General features: G+C 43.6%; 1 protein-coding gene across 3 annotated transcripts in view; it reads right to left on the reverse strand.

The window, feature by feature from the left end:
* The window catches only part of MOB3B (MOB kinase activator 3B), a 231,512-nt gene that overhangs the window by 154,091 nt on the left and 56,479 nt on the right, over nt 1-20,942 (reverse strand). For all 3 annotated transcript variants that reach the window (XM_060014867.2, XM_060014868.2, XM_060014866.2), the window contains exon 2: nt 545-1,161. In XM_060014867.2, the coding sequence (XP_059870850.1) occupies nt 545-962 (418 nt within the window). In that variant the 5' untranslated portion in view covers nt 963-1,161. The remainder of the gene's footprint in view (nt 1-544; nt 1,162-20,942) is intronic.

A 20,942-nucleotide genomic window follows, 5' to 3' on the forward strand; every position in this document is an offset into this window, starting at 1 on the left:
AAGCGTCCAGAGTTAATAGTACAGACTGAAATTAATACCTATGATCAGGAGAGGGGAGAAAAGAATGCCAGGATCTTATTTCTCCAAAATGCTAACTGCCTGTTTGCTTGATTCCCAAACAAATCCACGGATTCTCACACTGGGATTTCTTACCCTGAGAGACGAGTACCAATAATTGCACCAGAGTTAATGTAACTAGCTAGTTACTTAGCTCCAAATTAAAAATTTTACCAGGAGCTCTGGGTGGGTTCGGAGTCTAATCCTAATGAAGCCAATAAGATCAAATCCAACTTTTCATCAAGCCAGTGTTTCCCACTATTTAGGTCTACAAAATAATTCTAAGTGGTCTACGAATGATTTTTTTTTTCAATAAGGTCCTTAGATCCGGAAAAGGAAATTGCTGCTATGTGAGTGATGGAATTTAGGGAAACACTGATATAGGTGCTATCCGGCATTCAAAGGCAGTCCCAGAAGCAGCCCCTGCAAACCTTCCAAGCTTGGGTGGGGAGTGACAAAATAACCAGGAAGCTGGTCATGGACTTACCCACACACGTTGGAAATATGTCCTCATTGTTGATCTGGACTTCAATCCAATCCATGAGAAGGTTCATGTACTGGGGGGCTGGCAGTGCAGTCGGCTTCTTGTACTTGAGGTCATCCTGCCACCGATACTCGTATTTGGGGCCCCCTGACATCACAGGGCAGGTCCGCTCAGTGCAGAACTCACAGATGGTACCGTAGATGAGGTTGATCCGATTGAAGAAGTCCACCACGTGCACCGCCACCCAGTCATTCTGGTCCTCCCCGCTGGGCAGCTGCACAGCTGCCCTCAGGTCCACGCCTGAGTTGAGGGATGCCTGAGCCCGTTTGTGGAGTTCAAACCTCTGCGTGCCAGGTTCAAATTTCCTCTTCGGCCGGAAGGTCTTGTCCTTGTTGAACACCTGCTTCAAGGCTATGGACATGGTCTTCTCCTTCTCTTCCTTCCCCCTGCAGGAAGCAAAAAGGCAACTGGGACTTTTCAATGAGAGATCACAACCCAACAGGGTTTTCCACTGCCAGCCCTCTGGCCCCAGTCTTGCGGTCTGCAGCTTTCAATCTCTTTTTAGACAGCCCCTTCCATCTTCCTCTTGAATGATTTCCAGGGGAACCTCATGTTTCTTCCTAAAGGCAGGAGAGAAAAGGGTCTCATTAGTGTCCCGTTTGCATTTAAGAAATGACAAAGGCTTAGACCTGACTTCCATCTCACTTCTGGCTGTGCCCACTTCCATCCAGGTATAAGGACATGGAAGTGAAGCCAAACCCCTGAGAATCCGGATTGGTGATCAAATCATATGACCAAATAGCCAAAGGAGGAAAAGTATCACACCCTTTTTCTTCATGGCCTTGATCAAATCTCTGGAACTTTTCCCTGTGTGATCATAGTTTCAATGGACTGCTCCAAGGTGTTAAGGATGAGCATGTTAGTCAATGACACAACCCCATATGCTCCTTTTTAGAGCATCTGCCCCCCCTGCCACTTGCCCCTATTGAGTAAGCATAAGGACACTACCCCCATCCTCCTGGATACAGCTGATTGGAGCAGGGTGGCTATCACACCCAGCAGGCTTCCCCGGGAATTTCGAATCAGGATCCAGCCTTTGTTAGGCTTTATCCCTGAGAAGTGATGAAAACTGGGTCTGCCTGACGCTATTTGCAATAGCCAAGACATGGAGACACGGAAACAACCTAAATGTCTATCGACAGATGAATGGATAAAGAAAATGTGATATACACATATACACATATATACAATGGAATATTACTCAGCCATAAAAAAGAATGAAATAATGCCATTTGCAGCAACATGGATGGACCTGGAGTTTATTGTACCAACGGAAGTCAGTCAGACAGAGAAAGACAAATACCATATGATATCACTTATATGTGGAATCTAAAATATGACACAAACGAACTTATTTACAAAACAGAAACAGACTCACAGACATAGACAGCAGACTTGTGGTTGCCAAGGGGGAGGAGGGATGGGATTGGGAGTTTGGGATTAACAAATGCTAACTATTATACATGTATAACTGAATCACTTTGCTGTACACCAGAAACTAATACAACATTGTAAATCAATGATACTTAAACAAATTTTTTACAAAATTGGGTCTGCTTGAGCCCTATTTGGACCATGTGTAGTACAGTTGAGAAAGCTGGTCTGCAGAGAGGGGAGGGAGGAAAGGGGGAGGTGTTGAGGAGAAGAGGGGGAAGAAGTGAAGGAGGAAGAGGAGAGAAAGAAAGATGCCATATGCACAGACAGAGAAACAGAGCCAAGGGCACAAGTGACCACAGGCAGAGGAAGACAAGAGAAAGAGAGACAGTGGGGAGAGAGTAGCTTCTTTTATTCTTGATAGCCTTATAGGAACTGGTTCCATTTCCTCTTGAAGCCTAGATGTGTTTCCAACCCTTGGGACATATACATTTTTCTTGAATTAGTCAAATATCTCATTTTACTCCAGCTAACTTGAGTGGGTTGTTTCTTTCTAAGAACCCCTAACTATGACAGCACTTATCACCCTTACAACATGCCATCCTTTACATCCTAAATAGTGCTTTGAGGCACTATCTGATGCAACTTTCTGTGATAACGCAAATGTTCTGCATCTTTTTTGTCCAGTATGGTACCCGCTAGCCACATGTGGCTACTGAGTACTTAAAGGGTGGCTAGTGTGACTGAGAAACTGAATTTTTCCTTTTATTTCATTCTAATTAATTAAATAATTGATTGACTTAATTAATTAATAATCCAAAAAGCCACATGCAGCTAGTGGCTACTATACTGGACAGGGCAGCTTTGAAGTCTTCAGTGCTCTCTTCTCCATCACCTCATTTGACCCTTTTAAAATTCTGGTGTGATTTATAGCAGATTCAGAATAGGTGTAGTAGATTTGTAGTAGGTATCATTATCCCTGGGTCTCCAAGAGATAAAATTACTTGCTGAACAAGGTCCCATAGTGAGTAGGGACACGGCTAGGATCGAAATTCACTTTTTGATTGCTAGCAAATGCTCTTTCCACGTAGCCTTACGTTCTAAAAAGTGATGCTTTTCAACCTGTCCCTCCTGCTGGTTCATGAAGCCCCTTTACCTACAGCTTCCATCCACGTATTCCCCAAAGACCACAATTATCGACTGCCTGGAAGTGCAGACGATGTCCTGTGGCCTGGAAACAGAGAGGAGATCACTGATCCATTCATGGGTCAAACCCTAGCAAAATGAGCCAACAGCTGTGGCCGGAGTCAGAAGAGTCCATCGTGGCATCAGTTAAAGTGGACTTGAAGCAGGATCCACTGATCCACTCCTCTGCTACGCCACACTCAGACACGGCTCAGTGATGCATTCAACCTTAAGTTATTCCGGCAAAACAAAAACCAAAACCAGCTAAGACATTCCGACTGCCTCTCACAGGCTCTGCGCTTCACTCAGAACTGCTGATTATTCAGCTGAATGCCTCTTCTGGCCACTCCCTGCAGCCTTGGTCGGCTCCCTCCCTCCCTCTTAAGCCCACCCTTCTTCCTATTAGGTTTTCACTGCAAGGCCATATTATCAGTGAGGTGTTCTTGTCCCTCCTCACCTGGCCTCGAGTGTACACACCCTCTCAAAGAGATCGGAAAAGCGGGTCATGTGACACCCTGCCTTTGGCTGTCGGTGAAATCACATTCATGGTACTTCAGAAGATCACCAGGAAGGTTATCACCACACAAACTCTGCACACTGTAGCAATCTCTTCTTCAAAAGAATACCATCCCAGGGGCTTCCCTGGTGGCGCAGTGGTTGAGAGTCCGCCTGCCGATCCAGGGGACACGGGTTCGTGCCTCGGTCCGGGAAGATCCCACATGCCGAGAAGCGGCTGGGCCCGTGAGCCATGGCCACTGAGCCTGCGCGTCCGGAGCCTGTGCTCCGCAACGGGAGAGGCCACAACAGTGAGAGGCCCGCGTACCGCAAAAAAAAAAAAAAAAAAAAAGAATACCATCCCAAAGCCTTAGCCTGCCTGAAAAGAGACTTAAGAAAGCCGAGGGCCTTCAAAGAGCATTTCCAAAATAAAAATATAAGCTAGAGGTTGGGAAGATAGGGAAAGGAGGACGAGAACGTTTATTTTCTCTTAAAAGAGACAAGTCCCTCTGTATCGCAAATGTTTAATTACCCAACAGCCACCCCCTCATGTCTCCAGTAAATAAGACTTGCTGTTCTGTTATTCTGATAATGAGGGTACCATCAATCAATTCCCACGGTGCTCAGAGCAATCTCATCACCTTACATGACCCTCGTTATCACTAATTCTGCTGTTTCCCCGGGACCTGGCATGTCTGGGTGCACGGACACCAAAGTGGAAACCTTCCTCTGTACCAGTGCCAGGCTCTCATGGACACTACCAAGTCCCTCTGGCACCTCTGTTGAGAGCGTGTGAATGAGACAGATAATCATAGCAAATCCCCCTAATCCCAAAACCCACCAGTGGCTGGTACTCACTAATATTTAAATGTAAAAAAAACCTTGTTTGAGCTTTGGGAATTTTTCTTCCAGAGATACTTAGAAAACAAACTTCAAGACATCAATCTCTTGAGATGGATGGGTGTTTATTCAAACTTTTAACCAGCTTTAAAGTCACTCTTCCTTTTTGCTCCTGTATAACAGGCTTACCTGAGGGAACAGTCATCTTTGTAAGTTTATTTCTCAACAAAGTCCCTTAATGTGCTGCTCTTGGCTACCATTTATTAAACTCTACTATGCACCAGATTTTTACGTATATTATTAACATTTTAATCCTCACTACAACTTTGCATGATGGATGATTTTATGACCGTTTTATATAAAAAGAAATTGAGGCTCAATCATATGAAATAATTTTGCAGAAATCACAAAATTAGTAGATGGTAAGGCTAAGTGTTGAATCCAGACCTCTCCAGTACTGAAATATATATGATTTTTTTCTCACTAAAGTTGCTTTAAAATCTCATGAACATCCTTATGTTTTCAAAGCCCCTTCACAGGTAGATGTCAAAGCCCCTCACAAGCCTGTAAAGGAAGCTAGAACAGGTGGTATTATTATCTGCATTTTACAGATGAGGAAACAGAAACTCCCATCTCCTAACGCTGTCCCCAATGTGTTCATCATTCTAACATGCTCAGACACGTCTCTCCCGGTCAAACTTTTCTGTCTAGAATAACGTTTTCTGGAGAAGGGATAGGTTGGTCAGTGGGCCCCTGTGTTTAAAGACAATGGCACTCCAGGATGGATAAAAACAAATTCATCACACCACTGAATGACTGAACAAAGAGGCATCTGTCCGTGTCTTTATCTGAGCGTCCGACGCTCTACTGAGGCAGGTACACAAAAGAGTTTTGAAGTAAAAAGGCAACAAGAAATCCATCTATATGGGGATATATACGTATACATATAGCTGATTCACTTTGTCATACAACAGAAACTAACACAACATTGTAAAGCAATTATATTCCAATAAAGATGTTTAAAAACAAAAAAAGAAATCCATCTAACCTTACTTTCAACCCAGAGCCCCAGCAGGACCCTTGCCCATAATTGACACTGTAGGCTTATTACATGGTTAGAGCAGTGCTTCTCAAATGTGAACATGGGATCTTGTTAAAATGCAGGTTCTGGTCCAGTAGGTCTGGAGTGGCGCCTAAGAGTCTGCGGGCCTAACAAGTTCCCAAGTGATGCCAAATCTATTGGCCCACGGATGACACTTTAAGTATCAAGGCCTGATCTAACTAAGAGAGCTTGCTAGAAATGCAGACTCTCAGGCCTCTCCCGAAACCTAGTACATCTGAACCTGAATTTCAACAAAATCTCAGAAGTATATGCTTTAAGGAGTACTGGGTTAGTGGGCTGCCCTACTGGCTGGGAAAGGGGATGACTAAATAAACTTCCGTTTGTTGTTTTGTCAACAGTTTGCTTCATAAACCTAGTTATCAGCTGAGTGTGCCTGCCTGTATGTGACAAAAACAATGAGAGACTCAGTGTTTTGAATACAATTGCCTTGACAGATAGTGACAGTGACCAGGTCTCTTGATCTGCATTGATTTGGAGAGCACAGCCCCAGAACCCAGGAGCTTCCCAGCGAAGACCTTGTCATAAATGCCAGGTGAACTGTGGCTGCTGCTCCTGCCATGGCAGCCTCAGGCACAAAAGCTGCTTTGGCTAAAGAAAACGTGGGACTAGCAACGGCACTGTCGTTATTCTCTGTCTTTGTCCAGTCTCCAGAAAGAAAAGAACAAGTCACCAGCTTTGCCCTGTGGCTAAAAACTATAGCAAATTCTATGTTATGAATAACACCCACTACAATGCTGGTTCTTAAGAAATGTTTGAAGCTAACTGCTCATTCAACCAATAAACCTTCACTAAAGGGCCAGGCACCAAGGACACAAAGTTAATTAAAACTTGGGCCCTGCCTTTGAAAAGTCCACAGCTTGCTGTCTAGTTTTGAGGTCAGTTCATGGGCTTTTGCTTTTTTAGCTGCAAAATTAAATGCCCCAACATGGATCATGATGGGATTCCTTCACGGTATTACTCAGGTTAGGAATGAAAAAGACAGTGAAGAGAAAAATTCTCTTAGATTTCAAGTAAACAGCATACATTTATTCAAATAAACAGCATAAAATTGACAGGCGCTCCATGTGTTCTCCATATTTTCTGCTAAATAGATCAATTATAGCAATAAAACATGTGCACTATAAAAATATGCAGAAAGCATTCAGCTGGGCTGCAAGGGAATGTTGACAAGGTAACTAAGCAACACTGGCAAGAAAAGTTCTTATTTTTCTTTTCCTACTGATGTCTTCTGACTTATTAGTTGAAAAATCAAAGACTCCTCACCAAGGATAAGGAAGAAATGAAACAGCTCTCCCATCCACTCCTGAGAGGTGCGTCTTCTTCAGCTGTGACCACCTCTAGAGACGTTGGAGGTACAGAAGGGCAGGCAGGACAGAAAGTAGAGGGCCCAGAGAGATATTAGTGGGGGAAAGGAGGTTTAATGTCTCCTCTGTGGGATGAAGCACTCCTCCTGGCAGGGCAATTCACTACAGGAAGGCCATGAGGAAAATGGGGGCCCCAGAAGGACCCCACATGAGGCAGTCCATGCCATCTTCATTGCTGGGGTCCCAGGAGCTAGGATGGTGCCTGGAACAGAGCCGACTTCACTGAATGTTTGCTGAATGAATGAATAAATGACAGTGAATGAAGAACCCTTTGCATCAAAGTGAAAGGACAAAGTGAAACCACATTGGACCTCCTACCTTTCATTATTTGGGGACTCCACCTCAAACTGTAAGTTCACTGCCTACGCACTGAGGTCAGATATTACCAACTGCTGGGCTGTCCTGAAAAGTCAAGACATCTGTCCAACTTCTCTCTCAAATGGGCTGTTCTTTCCCATGTGTTACCTAAAATTCCAGCTCTTCAGAATTAAAGAATAACTCACCTGATTTATTATCTTCCCACTATTTTTTTCTCTTTATGGCTAGAATAGTCCATGGAACCCTCCTCTCACACTCCAAATATTGAATAAAAGTAGATTAGGTTTTTATTTTAGAGGAGTGTGTGTGTATGTGTGTGTGTGAAAATAAATTCAATATCATCTAACCTTCTCAGGCTCCAATAAAAGGACTGTGCCTAAAAAGTGACTCTATCAACCTTTATGTAGTGTTTTACTCCTTCCTAGTCATTAGGTACTGTCTTTGCTCACAAAACAATCCAAAAATTGGAGAGATTCCTGCCTGAGAAGCCGTCTTGCCTTTTTCCTTTTTTTGGTCCAACTAATCTACTTCCTCAACTTTGAGCTGCCGTACTGTTGCATTTTAGACTAGTTGGGAGAGATAGCGCTGCCTCATTTTAAACTTCAAAGGCATGTATGATTTCAGAGCTTTAAAATGCCCAGGTTATTTCTGAACACAGATGAAATCAGTACAAACAGGTGCAGCCTTACAGAAGTCTGTTGCATAACCATCACTCCCCATCAATTTCTAGCTCTTCAATATCCATTCAAGTTGCATTCTCATTGTTTCATTTGCATATTTTAGTCACCAGGGTGGACAGTCTAGCATTAAAAATAGTAGTAAATATTCCAAAGATGAAAATATTGCATGCAAGCTGGTATACTGCAGTGGCAGCAACAACAGTGATTGATCAATGCACAGGTGTTTACAGCAGAGACCCACAAGGATTCTTCATTTCACAGACTCAGAAACATCACCATTCAGAAGAGGACATTTGGTGGTAAGAAAGAGTAAAAAGAGTGGAAGGATAGAAAAGGGTGGGATTTAGGGAATTTCCCGGTGGTGCAGTGGTTAAGAATTCACCTGCCAAAGCAGGGGACATGGGCTCGAGCCCTGGTCCGGGAAGATCCCACATGCTGAGAAGCAAGTAAGCCCGTGCGCCACAACTACTTAAGCCTGCGTACCCAGATCCCGTGCGCTGCAACAGGAGAAGCCACCACAATGAGAAGCCCGCGCACTGCAACAAAGAGTAGTCTCCGCTTGCTGCAGCTAGAGAAAGACTGTGCACAGCAATTAAGACCCAACGCAGCCAAAAATAAATAAATAAATTTCTAAAAAAGAAAAAAGAAAGACCTATTTGCTTAGTTCACAGTTTTTTAAAAAAAAAAAAAGAAAGAAAGAGAAGAAAAGGGTGGGGTTTACTTGGTGTGGTTAAATTTACCATATACTCACACTGTGCTGAAGAAAAGACAGACTTTTAAAAATATATTTTCTTAAAGAGAATAAAGGTCTCTTAAATAAAGTCCTTCCTGAGCCCAGCAGAGACTGGCTTAGATTCCCAGTAATGAGGGAGATGGCAAATCTCTGGTTCTACCTTGCATAGGGTTGATTCAATTTTACCACAGTTTTAAAAATAAATAGTGAAAGCAAAATTATTGCAAGATAAATGCTCAGTTGACCCATTTAATATTCATGAAAGGCATCCTAATTATTTTAATAATTTTTAAAGAAAAAAACTTCTCCAAGTTAGTAACCACTTGCTCTCTATTATTTCCAAATCTTTCAGCTAGCTAGAGAATACTTTTGTGGTTAGAAAAAAAATCTTATGATTTGAGACCATAATACTTAGGCAGGTGGCAGTAGAGAAATGGAGGATGAGGCGGTAACTACAGATAGAGTTAATTTAATTGCTGAAGTAAAAAAATAAGGCAGATAAAACATGTATTTTTACTTTGTAAAGCAAAGGTGTATACCAGCTGGTGTGATGTCACTCAGAACCTCCATCGGATACTGGGATAAAGGTCATTGTCAATTACCATTTCCTTCTTTCTCTTTGAGACAGGATATGCCAATTCTTTCTTGGAAAAGTCTTGCTTTAAAGGAAAAACATTCAAATTCAAGGAAGTTGGTTCCTGTAACTATCAACAGACTTATTTACTTTTAGGCACTCTAAGTGAATTTGAGTCTCAGGGTCTGGAAAATTTTTATCCCTGGCACTATGGAAATTTATGTATGACATCTGGAACCACTGCAAGAGATCTTTGAAGGGGGTTAGAGAACACAAAATGCGCTAGAAGACTGGAAATTGGAAAATCCATTTCTAATTTTCAAAAGAATACTATTTTAAGCTTGGTGGGATGGGTAAAACTAACACCAACTGCAGGCAAAATTTGGAGGCAATATAGCCCAGTAGCTAAGAACATAGCATCTGCAGGGTTGCTGTGGGAATTCCAGAGGGCACATTAGTTAAATGTTTGGAACACAGCAGGCACTGAGTAACGTGGTTGCTGCTATCATCGTCATCATCCTTTGAATCATATTATGACTCAAGTTTTAACAGAGTCAGATTCTAGAGATAGCAAACAGCCAATGAGAATGTTAGAATGGTTAAAATTCTACTCAACCTAATTACGTAAGAGTAACAATAACTAACATTTATTTATTGTGCAATTTATTTAAATAGAAAATTATGAGTTAGGTATTATTGTCCCCATTTTATACTCAGGGAAACTTGAGATACAGTGAGAGTAAAACTTGTCCCAGGTCATAGAAACAGTAAGTGGCCAAGCTGACTCCAAAACTCTCAACCCTAATTTAGACTGCCTCTCTAGACAGGTAGCTCACAAAAAAGACCAGAGGAACTTCTACGGCACATCTAAGGGGTTAGGGAAGAGGATGGGAGAAACACAGACCTAGCCCTATGTAAACGGTCATGTGCCAACCCCAATGATACATATTTCTTGAACTTTTGTGGTCTGGAGTCAGGTCCTGGCAATGACTCTGACTGGCTACATCTTTGGACAAGACACCCTTTATGAACCTCAGTTTTGTTTTCTTTAAAAATAAAGGTAAGGGCTTCCCTGGTGGCGCAGTGGTTAAGAATCCGCCTGCCAATACAGCGGACATGGGTTCGAGCCCTGGTCTGGGAAGATCCCACATGCCACAGAGCAACTAAGCCTGTGCACCACAACTACGGATCCTGCGCTCTAGAGCCCTCAAGCCACAACTACTGAGCCCACACGCTGCACCTACTGAAGCCCGCACGCCTAGAACCCGTTCTCCGCAACAAGAGAAACCACCGCAATGAGAAGCCCGCGAGCCGCAACAAAGAGTAGCCCCCGCTCGTGGCAACTAAAGAAAGCCGGCGCACAGCAACGAAGACCCAACGCAGCCAAAAGTCAATAAATAAAATAAATTAAAAAAAATAAAGTTGTGCACCACAACTACTGAGCCTGCGCTCTAGAGCCCCCAAGCCACAACTACTGAAGCCCGCGCACCTAGACCCCGTGCTCTGCAACAAGAAAAGCTACTGCAATGAGAAGCCTGTGCACCGCAACGAAGGGCAGCCCCCGCTTGCTGCAACTAGAAGCAAGCCGTGCACAGCTAAGGAGACCCGACGCAGCCAAAAATAAAACAAATAAAACATTAAAAAAAGATTCCCTAATACTTATAACACACTTAGCTTTAATATTGTGAAGAAGTTCTTGTATTTCTGCATGTAATAAAATTTAGTGCAATATTATTTCATGAATTTTGATATACCAGGGCAAATTACATGCTGCATGCCCTCCCAGTAATCTCTCAAACACTTGTTTTGAATGGAATATAAAAGTTTCTCATTTAAAATTTTTAAATGCTTTACATTTAATACAATACATTTGGTTTTAACCCAGCTATCATCTCTGTGTTGGTAACAGAATAACTTTCTCAACTGATTAGAACGTTACTCTTGTTATCAAACAGTGATCCAGCTGGAGGATTTAGGCTGCATCCCCTGAAACTCTCGAGAGGGAAAAGACAAACATCTACCTGGGAGCTTTTCAACTCGAGAGGGGAAACAGATGGACAGGAGGATAATGCTGCGATAAAACTGAGACAAATAATTAATGATGCTATCCTCTCTACGTTCTTGAACACATCCACAGCTAAAAAAGAGGCTGGAAATAAAACTGAATCAAACAAGTAATTGTAAACGATGTGGCCACCTGGAGGACGGCACAGAGCCCTACCTTTAGAGTCAGAAAGAGGTGGGCTTGAGTCCAGACTCTGCCCCTTAACGAGTTACTCTCCTGGGCTAAACCCTCTCTCTTTGAGCTTCAATTTCTTCTTTGGTTAAATGAGGGTACTAATGCAATATCACAGTGTGTTTGGGGGATAAGTGAGACAGTGTGAGTAAAGATAGACAAATTTCAAATGTTACATTTATTAACCCAGATTTCTCATAGTATTGGATTTCAAGTGGCTTCATGATCAATAGGGGTCCCAAGTATAACCTGGGCTGTTCTTTGACATCTTCTCCATAAGACGTGACCCTCAAAACTGTACAAAATCTTGGAAAGTTTGAAGGAGAGATCCATTTCCCCATTCTTGGTTTTTATCAGGAAGAAGTTCCCCTAAGGATACAACTGGCCTTTCTCTGTCCTTGTACTAACGTTACCCCAGGGGAAGTGGAGGTACTAACTCAGGTAACTGGTGAATTTGAGAAGAATCAACCGGCCACATGCTCAGCTGGCGCAGCCTTCCCTCCTGAGAGATGCCTGCCCTCAGGGAGTGTGCTATTTACTGCTTCCCCAAAGCCCCTTGTCTCCAGTGCTGCATGGGAAAAGGGGGGTAAATCTAGGGTTTTGATGTGAGCAAACAAAGTTCACTAACAGACCTACAGCTACGTCCTATAAGCAGTAAGGCTGATCTGTTGTTACTTCAATCAATTTCTGCAGAAGCCATTTAGAGAAGACTGGTATTATTTGTTTCGAGGGCCCTTATGGAGATCCCAATGTCATGTTGTGCCCACAGGCTTGCCTATGCAAACGTAGCTGTTTTTTAGTAGAGCTGCACTACGACATCAATTCAAGGACGGCCCTGTTTAAGACGTACCTTATTTATCTGCAGAAGGTCTGTGTCTGCACACCAGGCATCCACAGTCTCCTCAAGTGTTGACTCAGACAAGAGAGACCACCCATCACAGGGCTCATCTCTCCCACATACTGTGCAGCCACAGCTGTGGACAGTGAGAATGCTAACAGAGGAACCTCTCATCTGCGAGGTGTTTCTAAACATTCCACAACAGTCAGTGAGTACCGGGCGTGACAGCCCCAGGTCGAAGGTGGCTACCATCCAGGAACAGTATACGGCCAGCCTTCTCCACGGGGAATCTAAACACCTCCACCCAGATAAGGCTTCTCCCTTGTCCAGCCTCATGGCCTCAAGCTTCTCTCTGGATTAACTTCAACCTCTGGTATAGTAAAGGGAAAGAGGTAGAGAGGAAGGAAGAAAGGGACGGCTCACCATCTCTGTCCTGTGACTTCTACATCTTGTACCCACCTCTCTCTCACACTCACACGGTAACCTCACACTACACTGCCTCCCTGTGCTCACACATCTGGCCCCTCCATCGGTCTGGGAGGGCTGGGATCCCACCCTAGACTTCATCACAGCACGAAGACCTAGCGCAGGACGGGGCACAAACAGAAACTCAGTAAGTTGTGTGATTGAACTGTGTGTCTAAATTATTGCTAATCGAATGGTGCACAGATACAACAGTTCCTTCTCCAGGTGAGAGGGCCACGCTCCCAGAATCATGATGAGAGGATGATCAACAAGAGAAACCTTTTCAGAAAACAGATACTTCATTCGAAGATCAATAGCAGCTACCAGATGTGCAGTTCCCCAGGCCAATCTAAACTGTGCCCACGTTTTCATTTTCCAGCATCTACTGAAAAGTCAGCTCCTTTGGAAGGATGCCCAGCCTTAAAAGAATGTTTCAAAACTCATTGTAGATCTCTGTAACCATCTTTGCATGGTGCTGCAAAGTCCTTTACCTGTGTGCTTTGTTTAAAAACTAAGTTTAAAAAATATACCTCAAAGGAAAAATAATGGGGAAGAGAGGAGAGCAAGCAGCTTGGGGAATTTTTTTTTTTTAAATATAAGAAGAAAACGTATCACATCACCTCCTTTAGTGCCAACTCTACTTCTGTGACTTTGGTGACCATCCCCAAGCTTCTGCCTCTGCTGCATCCACCCTTTGCTGCCCTTCCCAGTGGGACGTGGAAGCAGGCATCCTGGCCCCTAAACTGTCTCCTTAGATCATCCTGCACAATACCTTAAACTCACGCTCCTCAAGCCATGACCCTGCCACCCACCCCACGCATATGCTGGGGAGGCCTGCGAGCGAGATCACTGCTGGGAGGTTTCATAGCGGGAAGAAGTCTCGAAAACCACTTAACTCAATTCAACCTCTTAATGTATTAAACACAAAAACAGAAACAAACACACCTAATGCCCAGAAAGGTGCCAGGGTTCTTTCCACTAAGGCAGGAATCTCTTAAATGTTTATGCAGACCTGACACCTAGCTGCCCTTCCAAACTGCCCCCAAGTTCACAATAACTATCTCTTTCAACACTTCAACACAAACCATATATATATATATACACACACACATATTCTATATACATATATACCCACACACGTGTATATGCTTTTATGTATAGAAAGTATATATACATGTGTGTATATATAATATATACATGTGTATGTATATATTATACATACAGTTTTTTTAATTCCCCTGGTAGTTATTAAGTCTTTTTTTGTTTTCTTTAGCAACATAGACGTTTTTCCCCACATGAAGTCTTATGCAGGACACAATTATATAAAAATAGAGAAAAACTCTCTCTTCTTCAGCTGAAGCAGGGAAAAGGGCCCTCACTCTTAGTCTACCCACCCTCAACAGGCGCTGAAGGACCTTCAGGTGTGGCTCTATGAATCAGATGACTCACCTGACCCCTAAGGCCCACCGCACTTGTCAGGGACTAAATTTCTGCCCCAGGCCTCTCCTAGGCTTGCCCACCTGCAGTCAGCCTTCAGCCTGCAAGGCCCGGACATCTGTCACCCCTCCAAGCAGCCTCTCCTGACTATGCTGTTAGAACTGACTGTTGTTACTCCTTTGCTCCCAAAGTTTTGAATGTGTAACTGTTCCTCTGTGCCAAACAGTCTGGACCATTCTTTATTCTCACACCTCACCCCCACCTCCCTGCCCATCTACCATGAGGGCCCACCCATCCATCTGGCAGCCCCTGCAGGTTCATCAGGACAAGTTTCAAACCCAAGCTGCCACGCCGGGGAAGGCTCAGCCCACCCCTTTGCCTCCTCTCCTGACCCTTCCCAGATCTGACTTTTGTTTCTGCTCATCCTTTTTCTTTTGCTGTGGGAATTTTTTCCCCTTTATTTATGTATTTATTTTTTATTGAAGTAAAGTTGCTGTACAATATTACATAAGTTACAGATGTATAAAATAGTGATTCACAATTTTTAAGGGTTATACTCCATTTATAGTTATTATAAAATATTGGCTATATTCCCCATGTGGTACAATATATCCTTATAGCTTATTTTATACCTAATAATTTGTACCTCTTACTCCCCTCCCTCTGTATTGCCCCTCCCCCTCGATTGCGCTCATTTTGAACACTTGATTCTCAACAAATGTTTATGGATTTGACTGGCTTTTCTGTATTCTCCACTGTTCCCCTGCACTGCCTCCCATTTGTTCTTTTTCTCTTTCATTTTTCCCCTCTTGAGCCCTGGGGACTCTGGTAGAGGTGGGTGACTGCTGAAGAAGAAAATACGACCCCTACTTGCCCAGAACCGTCTGTCCACTGACTATTCAGTTCTCCCTGGGCCTCCTGGGCACCCTCGGAAAAAAAAAACAGGAAGACCAAAATAACCCTGGGTGCTTGTTTAAAATGCAGACCCTGGGGTCCCACCCCTCACTTTGCATATACTGACTGATGCACTTCAGTGTTTGAGAACTCCCTGAACTGGAGAGTTTCACACACTAGGCCTGGCTTACCATGGAGTCCACATGGGTCAACAGCCATTTATTGAGGAGAATGGGTAGGACAGAAATGTGTTCACCTGAAGCACTGAAGGTCCAGCAATAAGAACGACAGAAAAAGTCCTTAGGGGAAAGGAGGGCTAGCTGAAATCACACTGAGCATGGAGAGTGCGGCCCTCCCCCTGACTGGTCCACCAGCTACACCACTGATGGCGAGCCTGGTTAGATTCACCACCTCCTGTGTTCTGCGTCTGTGGGCCCCCGTATGGTGCAGAACGGTGGTGAAGTCAGTGAGTCTGAGATCAGACTGCTGGGTTTGACTCCCAGGGCTCTTGAACTTATTATATAACATTGCTAAACTTTAGTTCCATATGAGAGCTAAGCGACATTATCCAAAGAAAGCATTTGACCCAGCACGAGGCACAAGGTAAGTTTGTAATAAGCACTAGCTTTTCATTCCTATCATTAACATAACGCTTTCTTGACCTTATGCATATAGACATGTGTCCCCACTTCTGGACAGCAAACTCCATAGGCTTTCCACCTTCCTTCTCTTATAAACACACTCTTACTAGATTACACCTCGAAGGATCGCGGTGGTAATGGAATAAGACAGGAGGTGAAAAGATGTCGGCAGTGGGTCTAGCACACCGTAGGCTCTCAGTAATGGCAGTGGCTGTTGAAGAGGCTGACCTACCTCGACCAGTTCTGGAAGCGAGGAACAGCAGGAACTTCCTCCTCGGGTCTGATGCTCTGACACCTCCTTCCACTCACTAGGCACAGGAGCCTTTCAGGAGGGCAGGAGCCCTGTTCAGGAGGCTTCTCCAGGGACCACATGGAGAAAAGCGGCCAGAAAGCCTGTGTTGATTGGACATTTATGCCTATTATGATAGGAATTCGAACTCTCTCAGGGCAGTACCAGAAAAACTCATCCTGAGTCCAGGGGTGCTGTTTCAATACCAAATATCTTAATTCTGACTTTCTTATGTAACCACAATGTGTAGACTTGCCAACAATATAAAAATAGAAGACAACCCAAAAAAAACTCAAAAGAAAAAAATCTTCTTGAAGTTTCTAAACCAACTTGCATGGAAACATTTACCCCACAAAAGGGTGACGGGTATAAATTTTTTCATTCATTTAGGGGAGTGGTTTTTGTTCTTCCGGTTTTATTTTTTGGGTAGGTTTATTTATTTATCCCACACTATTCTTTAATGACAAGTGAGGGTGACACCACTCTTCTTAAAAACAATGAAAGCGCAGATTTAAAAAAAAAAAAAAAAAGCCCTTAAAAACCTCCAAAGGCGTGGGGGAACTTTTGCTCTGAGACGTGTGCTGCTCAGGCCAACGGCGGAAAACAAAGGCCTTCAGCCAAATGCCTGCGGTGAGGACTTGCTTTATTTCTGGTCCAAGCACAGAGGCCAAGAAGCCACATCCACTGACTCCTTTTTCATTTAAGATTCTACATTCACCAGTATGTCTCGTTGAGAAACCCTCCATTAGAGATTTCCTCTATTTGTTCAAAGAAAGAAGAGGAAAAACAGAAACACAGCCACCACTCCTAGAAAAACAGCACCCGCCTACCGCCCTGCAAGAGACCAAAACAGGTGTTTGATACTATTGCCTTAGACTGCATTTTATTTTCTTTAAACTGCGTTTTATACTTAAAGAAAAAAAAAAAAACAGCCGAAAGCAACTCCCTGAGTTTAAACAGTTTTTGATTTTACATAAGAGCTAAATGACTCAAATTCCTTTTGGAAGAAGGTGATGTAGCAATCTATAAAAACCCTGATAAGCATAACCACAAACATTTCTCCCACCAATTTTAGCCAATTAAAAAATATATAGTAAGTCTTGAATCCTCTTCAATAAGTGGTGCTGGGAAAACTGGACAGCTACATGTAAAACAATGAAATTAGAACACTCCCTAACACCTTACACAAAAATAAACTCAAAATGGATTAAAGACCTAAATAAAGCCAGACACGATAAAACTCTTAGAGGAAAACATAGGCAGAACACCCTATGACATAAATCACAGCAAGATCCTTTTTGACCCACCTCCTAGAGAAATGGAAATAAAAAAAAAAAAAAAAAAGACAAATGGGACCTAATGAAACTTCAAAGCTTTTGCACAGCAAAGGAAACCAAAAACAAGACGAAAAGACAACCCTCAGAATGGGAGAAAATATTTGCAAATAAAGCAACTGACAAAGGATTAACCTCCAAAATTTACAAGCAGCTCATGGAGCTCAATACCAAAAAAACAAAAAACCCAATCCAAAAATGGGCAGAAGACCTAAATAGACATTTCTCCGAAGAAGACATACAGATTGCCAACAAACACATGAAAGAATGCTCAACATCATTAATCATTAGAGAAATGCAAATCAAAACTACAATGAGATATCATCTCACACTGGTCAGAACGGCCATCATCAAAAAATTTAGAAACAATACATGCTGGAGAGGGTGTGGAGAAAAGGGAACCCTCTTGCACTGTTGGTAGGAATGTAAATTGATACAGTCACTACGGAGAACAGTATGGAGGTTCCACAAAAAACTAAAAATAGAACTACCATATGACCCAGCAATCCCACTATTGGGCATATACCCTGAGAAAACCATAATTCAAAAAGAGTCATGTACCACAATCTTCATTGTAGCTCTATTTACAATAGCCAGGACGCGGAAGCAACCTAAGTGCCCATCCACAGATGAATGGATAAAGAAGATGTGGCACATGTATACAATGGAATATTACTCAGCCATAAAAAGAAACGAAATTGAGTTATTTGTAGTGAGGTGGATGGACATAGAGTCTGTCATACAGAGTGAAGTAAGTCAGAAACAGAAAAATAAATACCGTATGCTAACACATATATCTGGAATCTAAAAAAAAAAAGGTTCTGATGAACCTAGGGGCAGGACAGGAATAAAGACACAGATGTAGAGAATGGACTTGAGGACACGAGGAGGTGGAAGGTTAAGCTAGGATGAAGTGAGAGAGTGGCATGGACATATACACACTACCAAATGTAAAACAGATAGCTAGTGGGAAGCAGCTGCATAGCACAGGGAGATCAGCTCCGTGCTTTGTGACCACCTAGAGGGGTGGGATAGGGAGGGTGGGAGGGAGACACAAGAGGGAAGAGATATGGGGATATATGTATATGTATAACTGATTCACTTTGTTGTAAAGCAGAAAGTAACACACCATTGTAAAGCAATTATACTCTAATAAAGATGTTAAATATATATATATATAAATATATATAGTCAAAGACTGAAAAACAGAGTTCCACAAAAAGAAGACTGTCACATTAAAAAAGGAAACACATCTGATAGCCACTTCAGCACATCTTAAACGCAGATTTTTACATAACTGATCAAGATAGAAACCGTTTGCAAGTATTTATATTTTAAATCACAAGATGGCTGGTCCCAGACCCTAGAAATTGAGAGTGATTATGCAATGAGCCGGACCGAATTTCCTCTCCCCTAATTTGCCTGAACCCGGCAGGGTTTCTAGAAAAAGACAAAACCTGACAGAGCAGGGCAAGGATGGCCAAGGAGCCCTGATTTACTGCAGTTTGAAAGGCCGCTCCACTCGGGTTCTCATTTCTGCAGGGAGTGCAATCCACAGGACTGGGCTCGCTGTACCGAGTCAGCCACACGTTTTTCTCATCTAGCGGAGTGATCTTGTGAAATGTGATCACAGCCTGCGCAGGCGCCTGAGGGGAGGGCAGAGGGGCAGGGCAGTGTTGCCCCAGCACGAGGAATCACTCCAAGTTTGTTAAGCTTTGCTCATGCAGCACCGGGCTCGCAGGAGGGCCCAGACAGGAAGGAGGCAGGGCCTTGGCTCTCAATTTGTCCAGTATGAGAAGCTTTCCAAGCGGGCAGCACAAGCAGAGGTGGAGTTGCTGCCCTGAGAGCTAGGCCCCTAAACTGTTCTACATCCAAAGAGGGCCTTGTGGCTTGTGGGGACCTGAAAGTGGAAAATCAGGCCGGAGCATGGGGAATTCCAGTCCCTTCTCCAGCCAAGGGGCTAGCCACAAACAGGGAAGGTCCATGACGGCCCCATCAAGATGTTCCCTAACATCATCAGAGGTCTGGTACTCCCCCCAGCTCCGCACCCAAGCCCACCCTGCTCACAGGAGGAAGGCACCTGCGCCTGCATTTGGGAAGCTGTCGAGAGAGCCTAAGCTTTCCGCGGGGGCACCCGCCCTGATGGCAGCCATCCACACTTGGCACACCTTTGTTTGGTCTTTATAATAGTCTCAATTTAGAATGTACTTAATTTTATAAAGCCAGCTAAAATTGTGTGGGAAGGAGATAAAGCAATTCTCCTGATATCGCTTTCCCTCCAACCTATCCAAGTAAACATGATGGTCCTTTTTTTTTTTTTTTTTTTTTGCGGTACGCGGGCCTCTCACTGTTGTGGCCTCTCCCGTTGCGGAGCACAGGCTCCGGACGCGCAGGCTCAGCGGCCATGGCTCACGGGCCCAGCCACTCCGCGGCATGTGGGATCCTCCCGGACCAGGGAACGAACCCGCGTCCCCTGCATCGGCAGGTGGACTCTCAACCACTGCGCCACCAGGGAAGCCCGAGGGTCCTTTTAAGTAAAGGTGCTTTCGGACTAATGAAGAAATAAATGTACACATCATCATTCCATGGCCTACCAGAAACTCCTGAGGACAGAGGATTTAGAAGAAATGATTCAAGTGGAGTTTCCGTAGTCCTCATTGGCCCCGTCTACCCTCCCCTGGTCTATCACTCTTTCATCTCTCTCACCAAGGCTGGCTGAAAAAACCTCACTCAAGCCAGCAAACAAGTGAAGGCAATGACGTTTCTCAATGGCAGCATACCCAGGTCAGCATACCCTAGACTAGTTGCCATGATGATGAGAATGGCATGTATCTGCTGGTTAGAACCTTCCTATCATTTATGTGACAAGACACACAGCTATTTCCTGTTGTGGGAAATTTTGGAGGGGTGAGAAAAAGGAAGACAGGAAGGGAAGAGAGACTCCTGACAAAATCTGGCAAAGGCTCTTTGAGGATTTACAACCTGTCCCTCTCAGGCAATAGCAAATAGTCCCATCAAAATGAACTTTGGAGTAACACTTTTGAAAAGAAATCTTAAGTGTTTTGGAATTTTATTTTATTTTATTTTTATTATTATTTTTGGCCACGCCATGCGGCTTGCAGGAATCTCATTACCCGACCAGGGATCGACCCCGGCCACGGCAGTGGAAGCCTGGAATCCTAACCACTAGGTCACCAGGGAACTCCCTATACTTGGAATTTTAAAATATGCATACTTCTTCATTCAGCAAACCCACCTTTAACAATCGTTCAAAAGACAAATATGGGGGCTGTTGCGGTAGGCAGACTTCTAAGGTGGCCCCCAACGATCTAAGTAAGCCTCATGGTATCGACAGCACTTGAATAATCCTCTTTGCCTGAGTAAGGGACCTACTGACTTACTTCTAGTGAATAGAATACAGCAAAAGGGATGGGGAATGCTGCTGAGATTAGGTTATAAAAGACTGTGACTTCCGTCTTGCTTGCAAATTCTTCCACTCTCTTCTGCCTGCCTACCTTGAC

This window comes from Delphinus delphis, chromosome 6, assembly GCF_949987515.2.
Source record: "Delphinus delphis chromosome 6, mDelDel1.2, whole genome shotgun sequence".
NCBI lineage: Eukaryota > Metazoa > Chordata > Mammalia > Artiodactyla > Delphinidae > Delphinus > Delphinus delphis.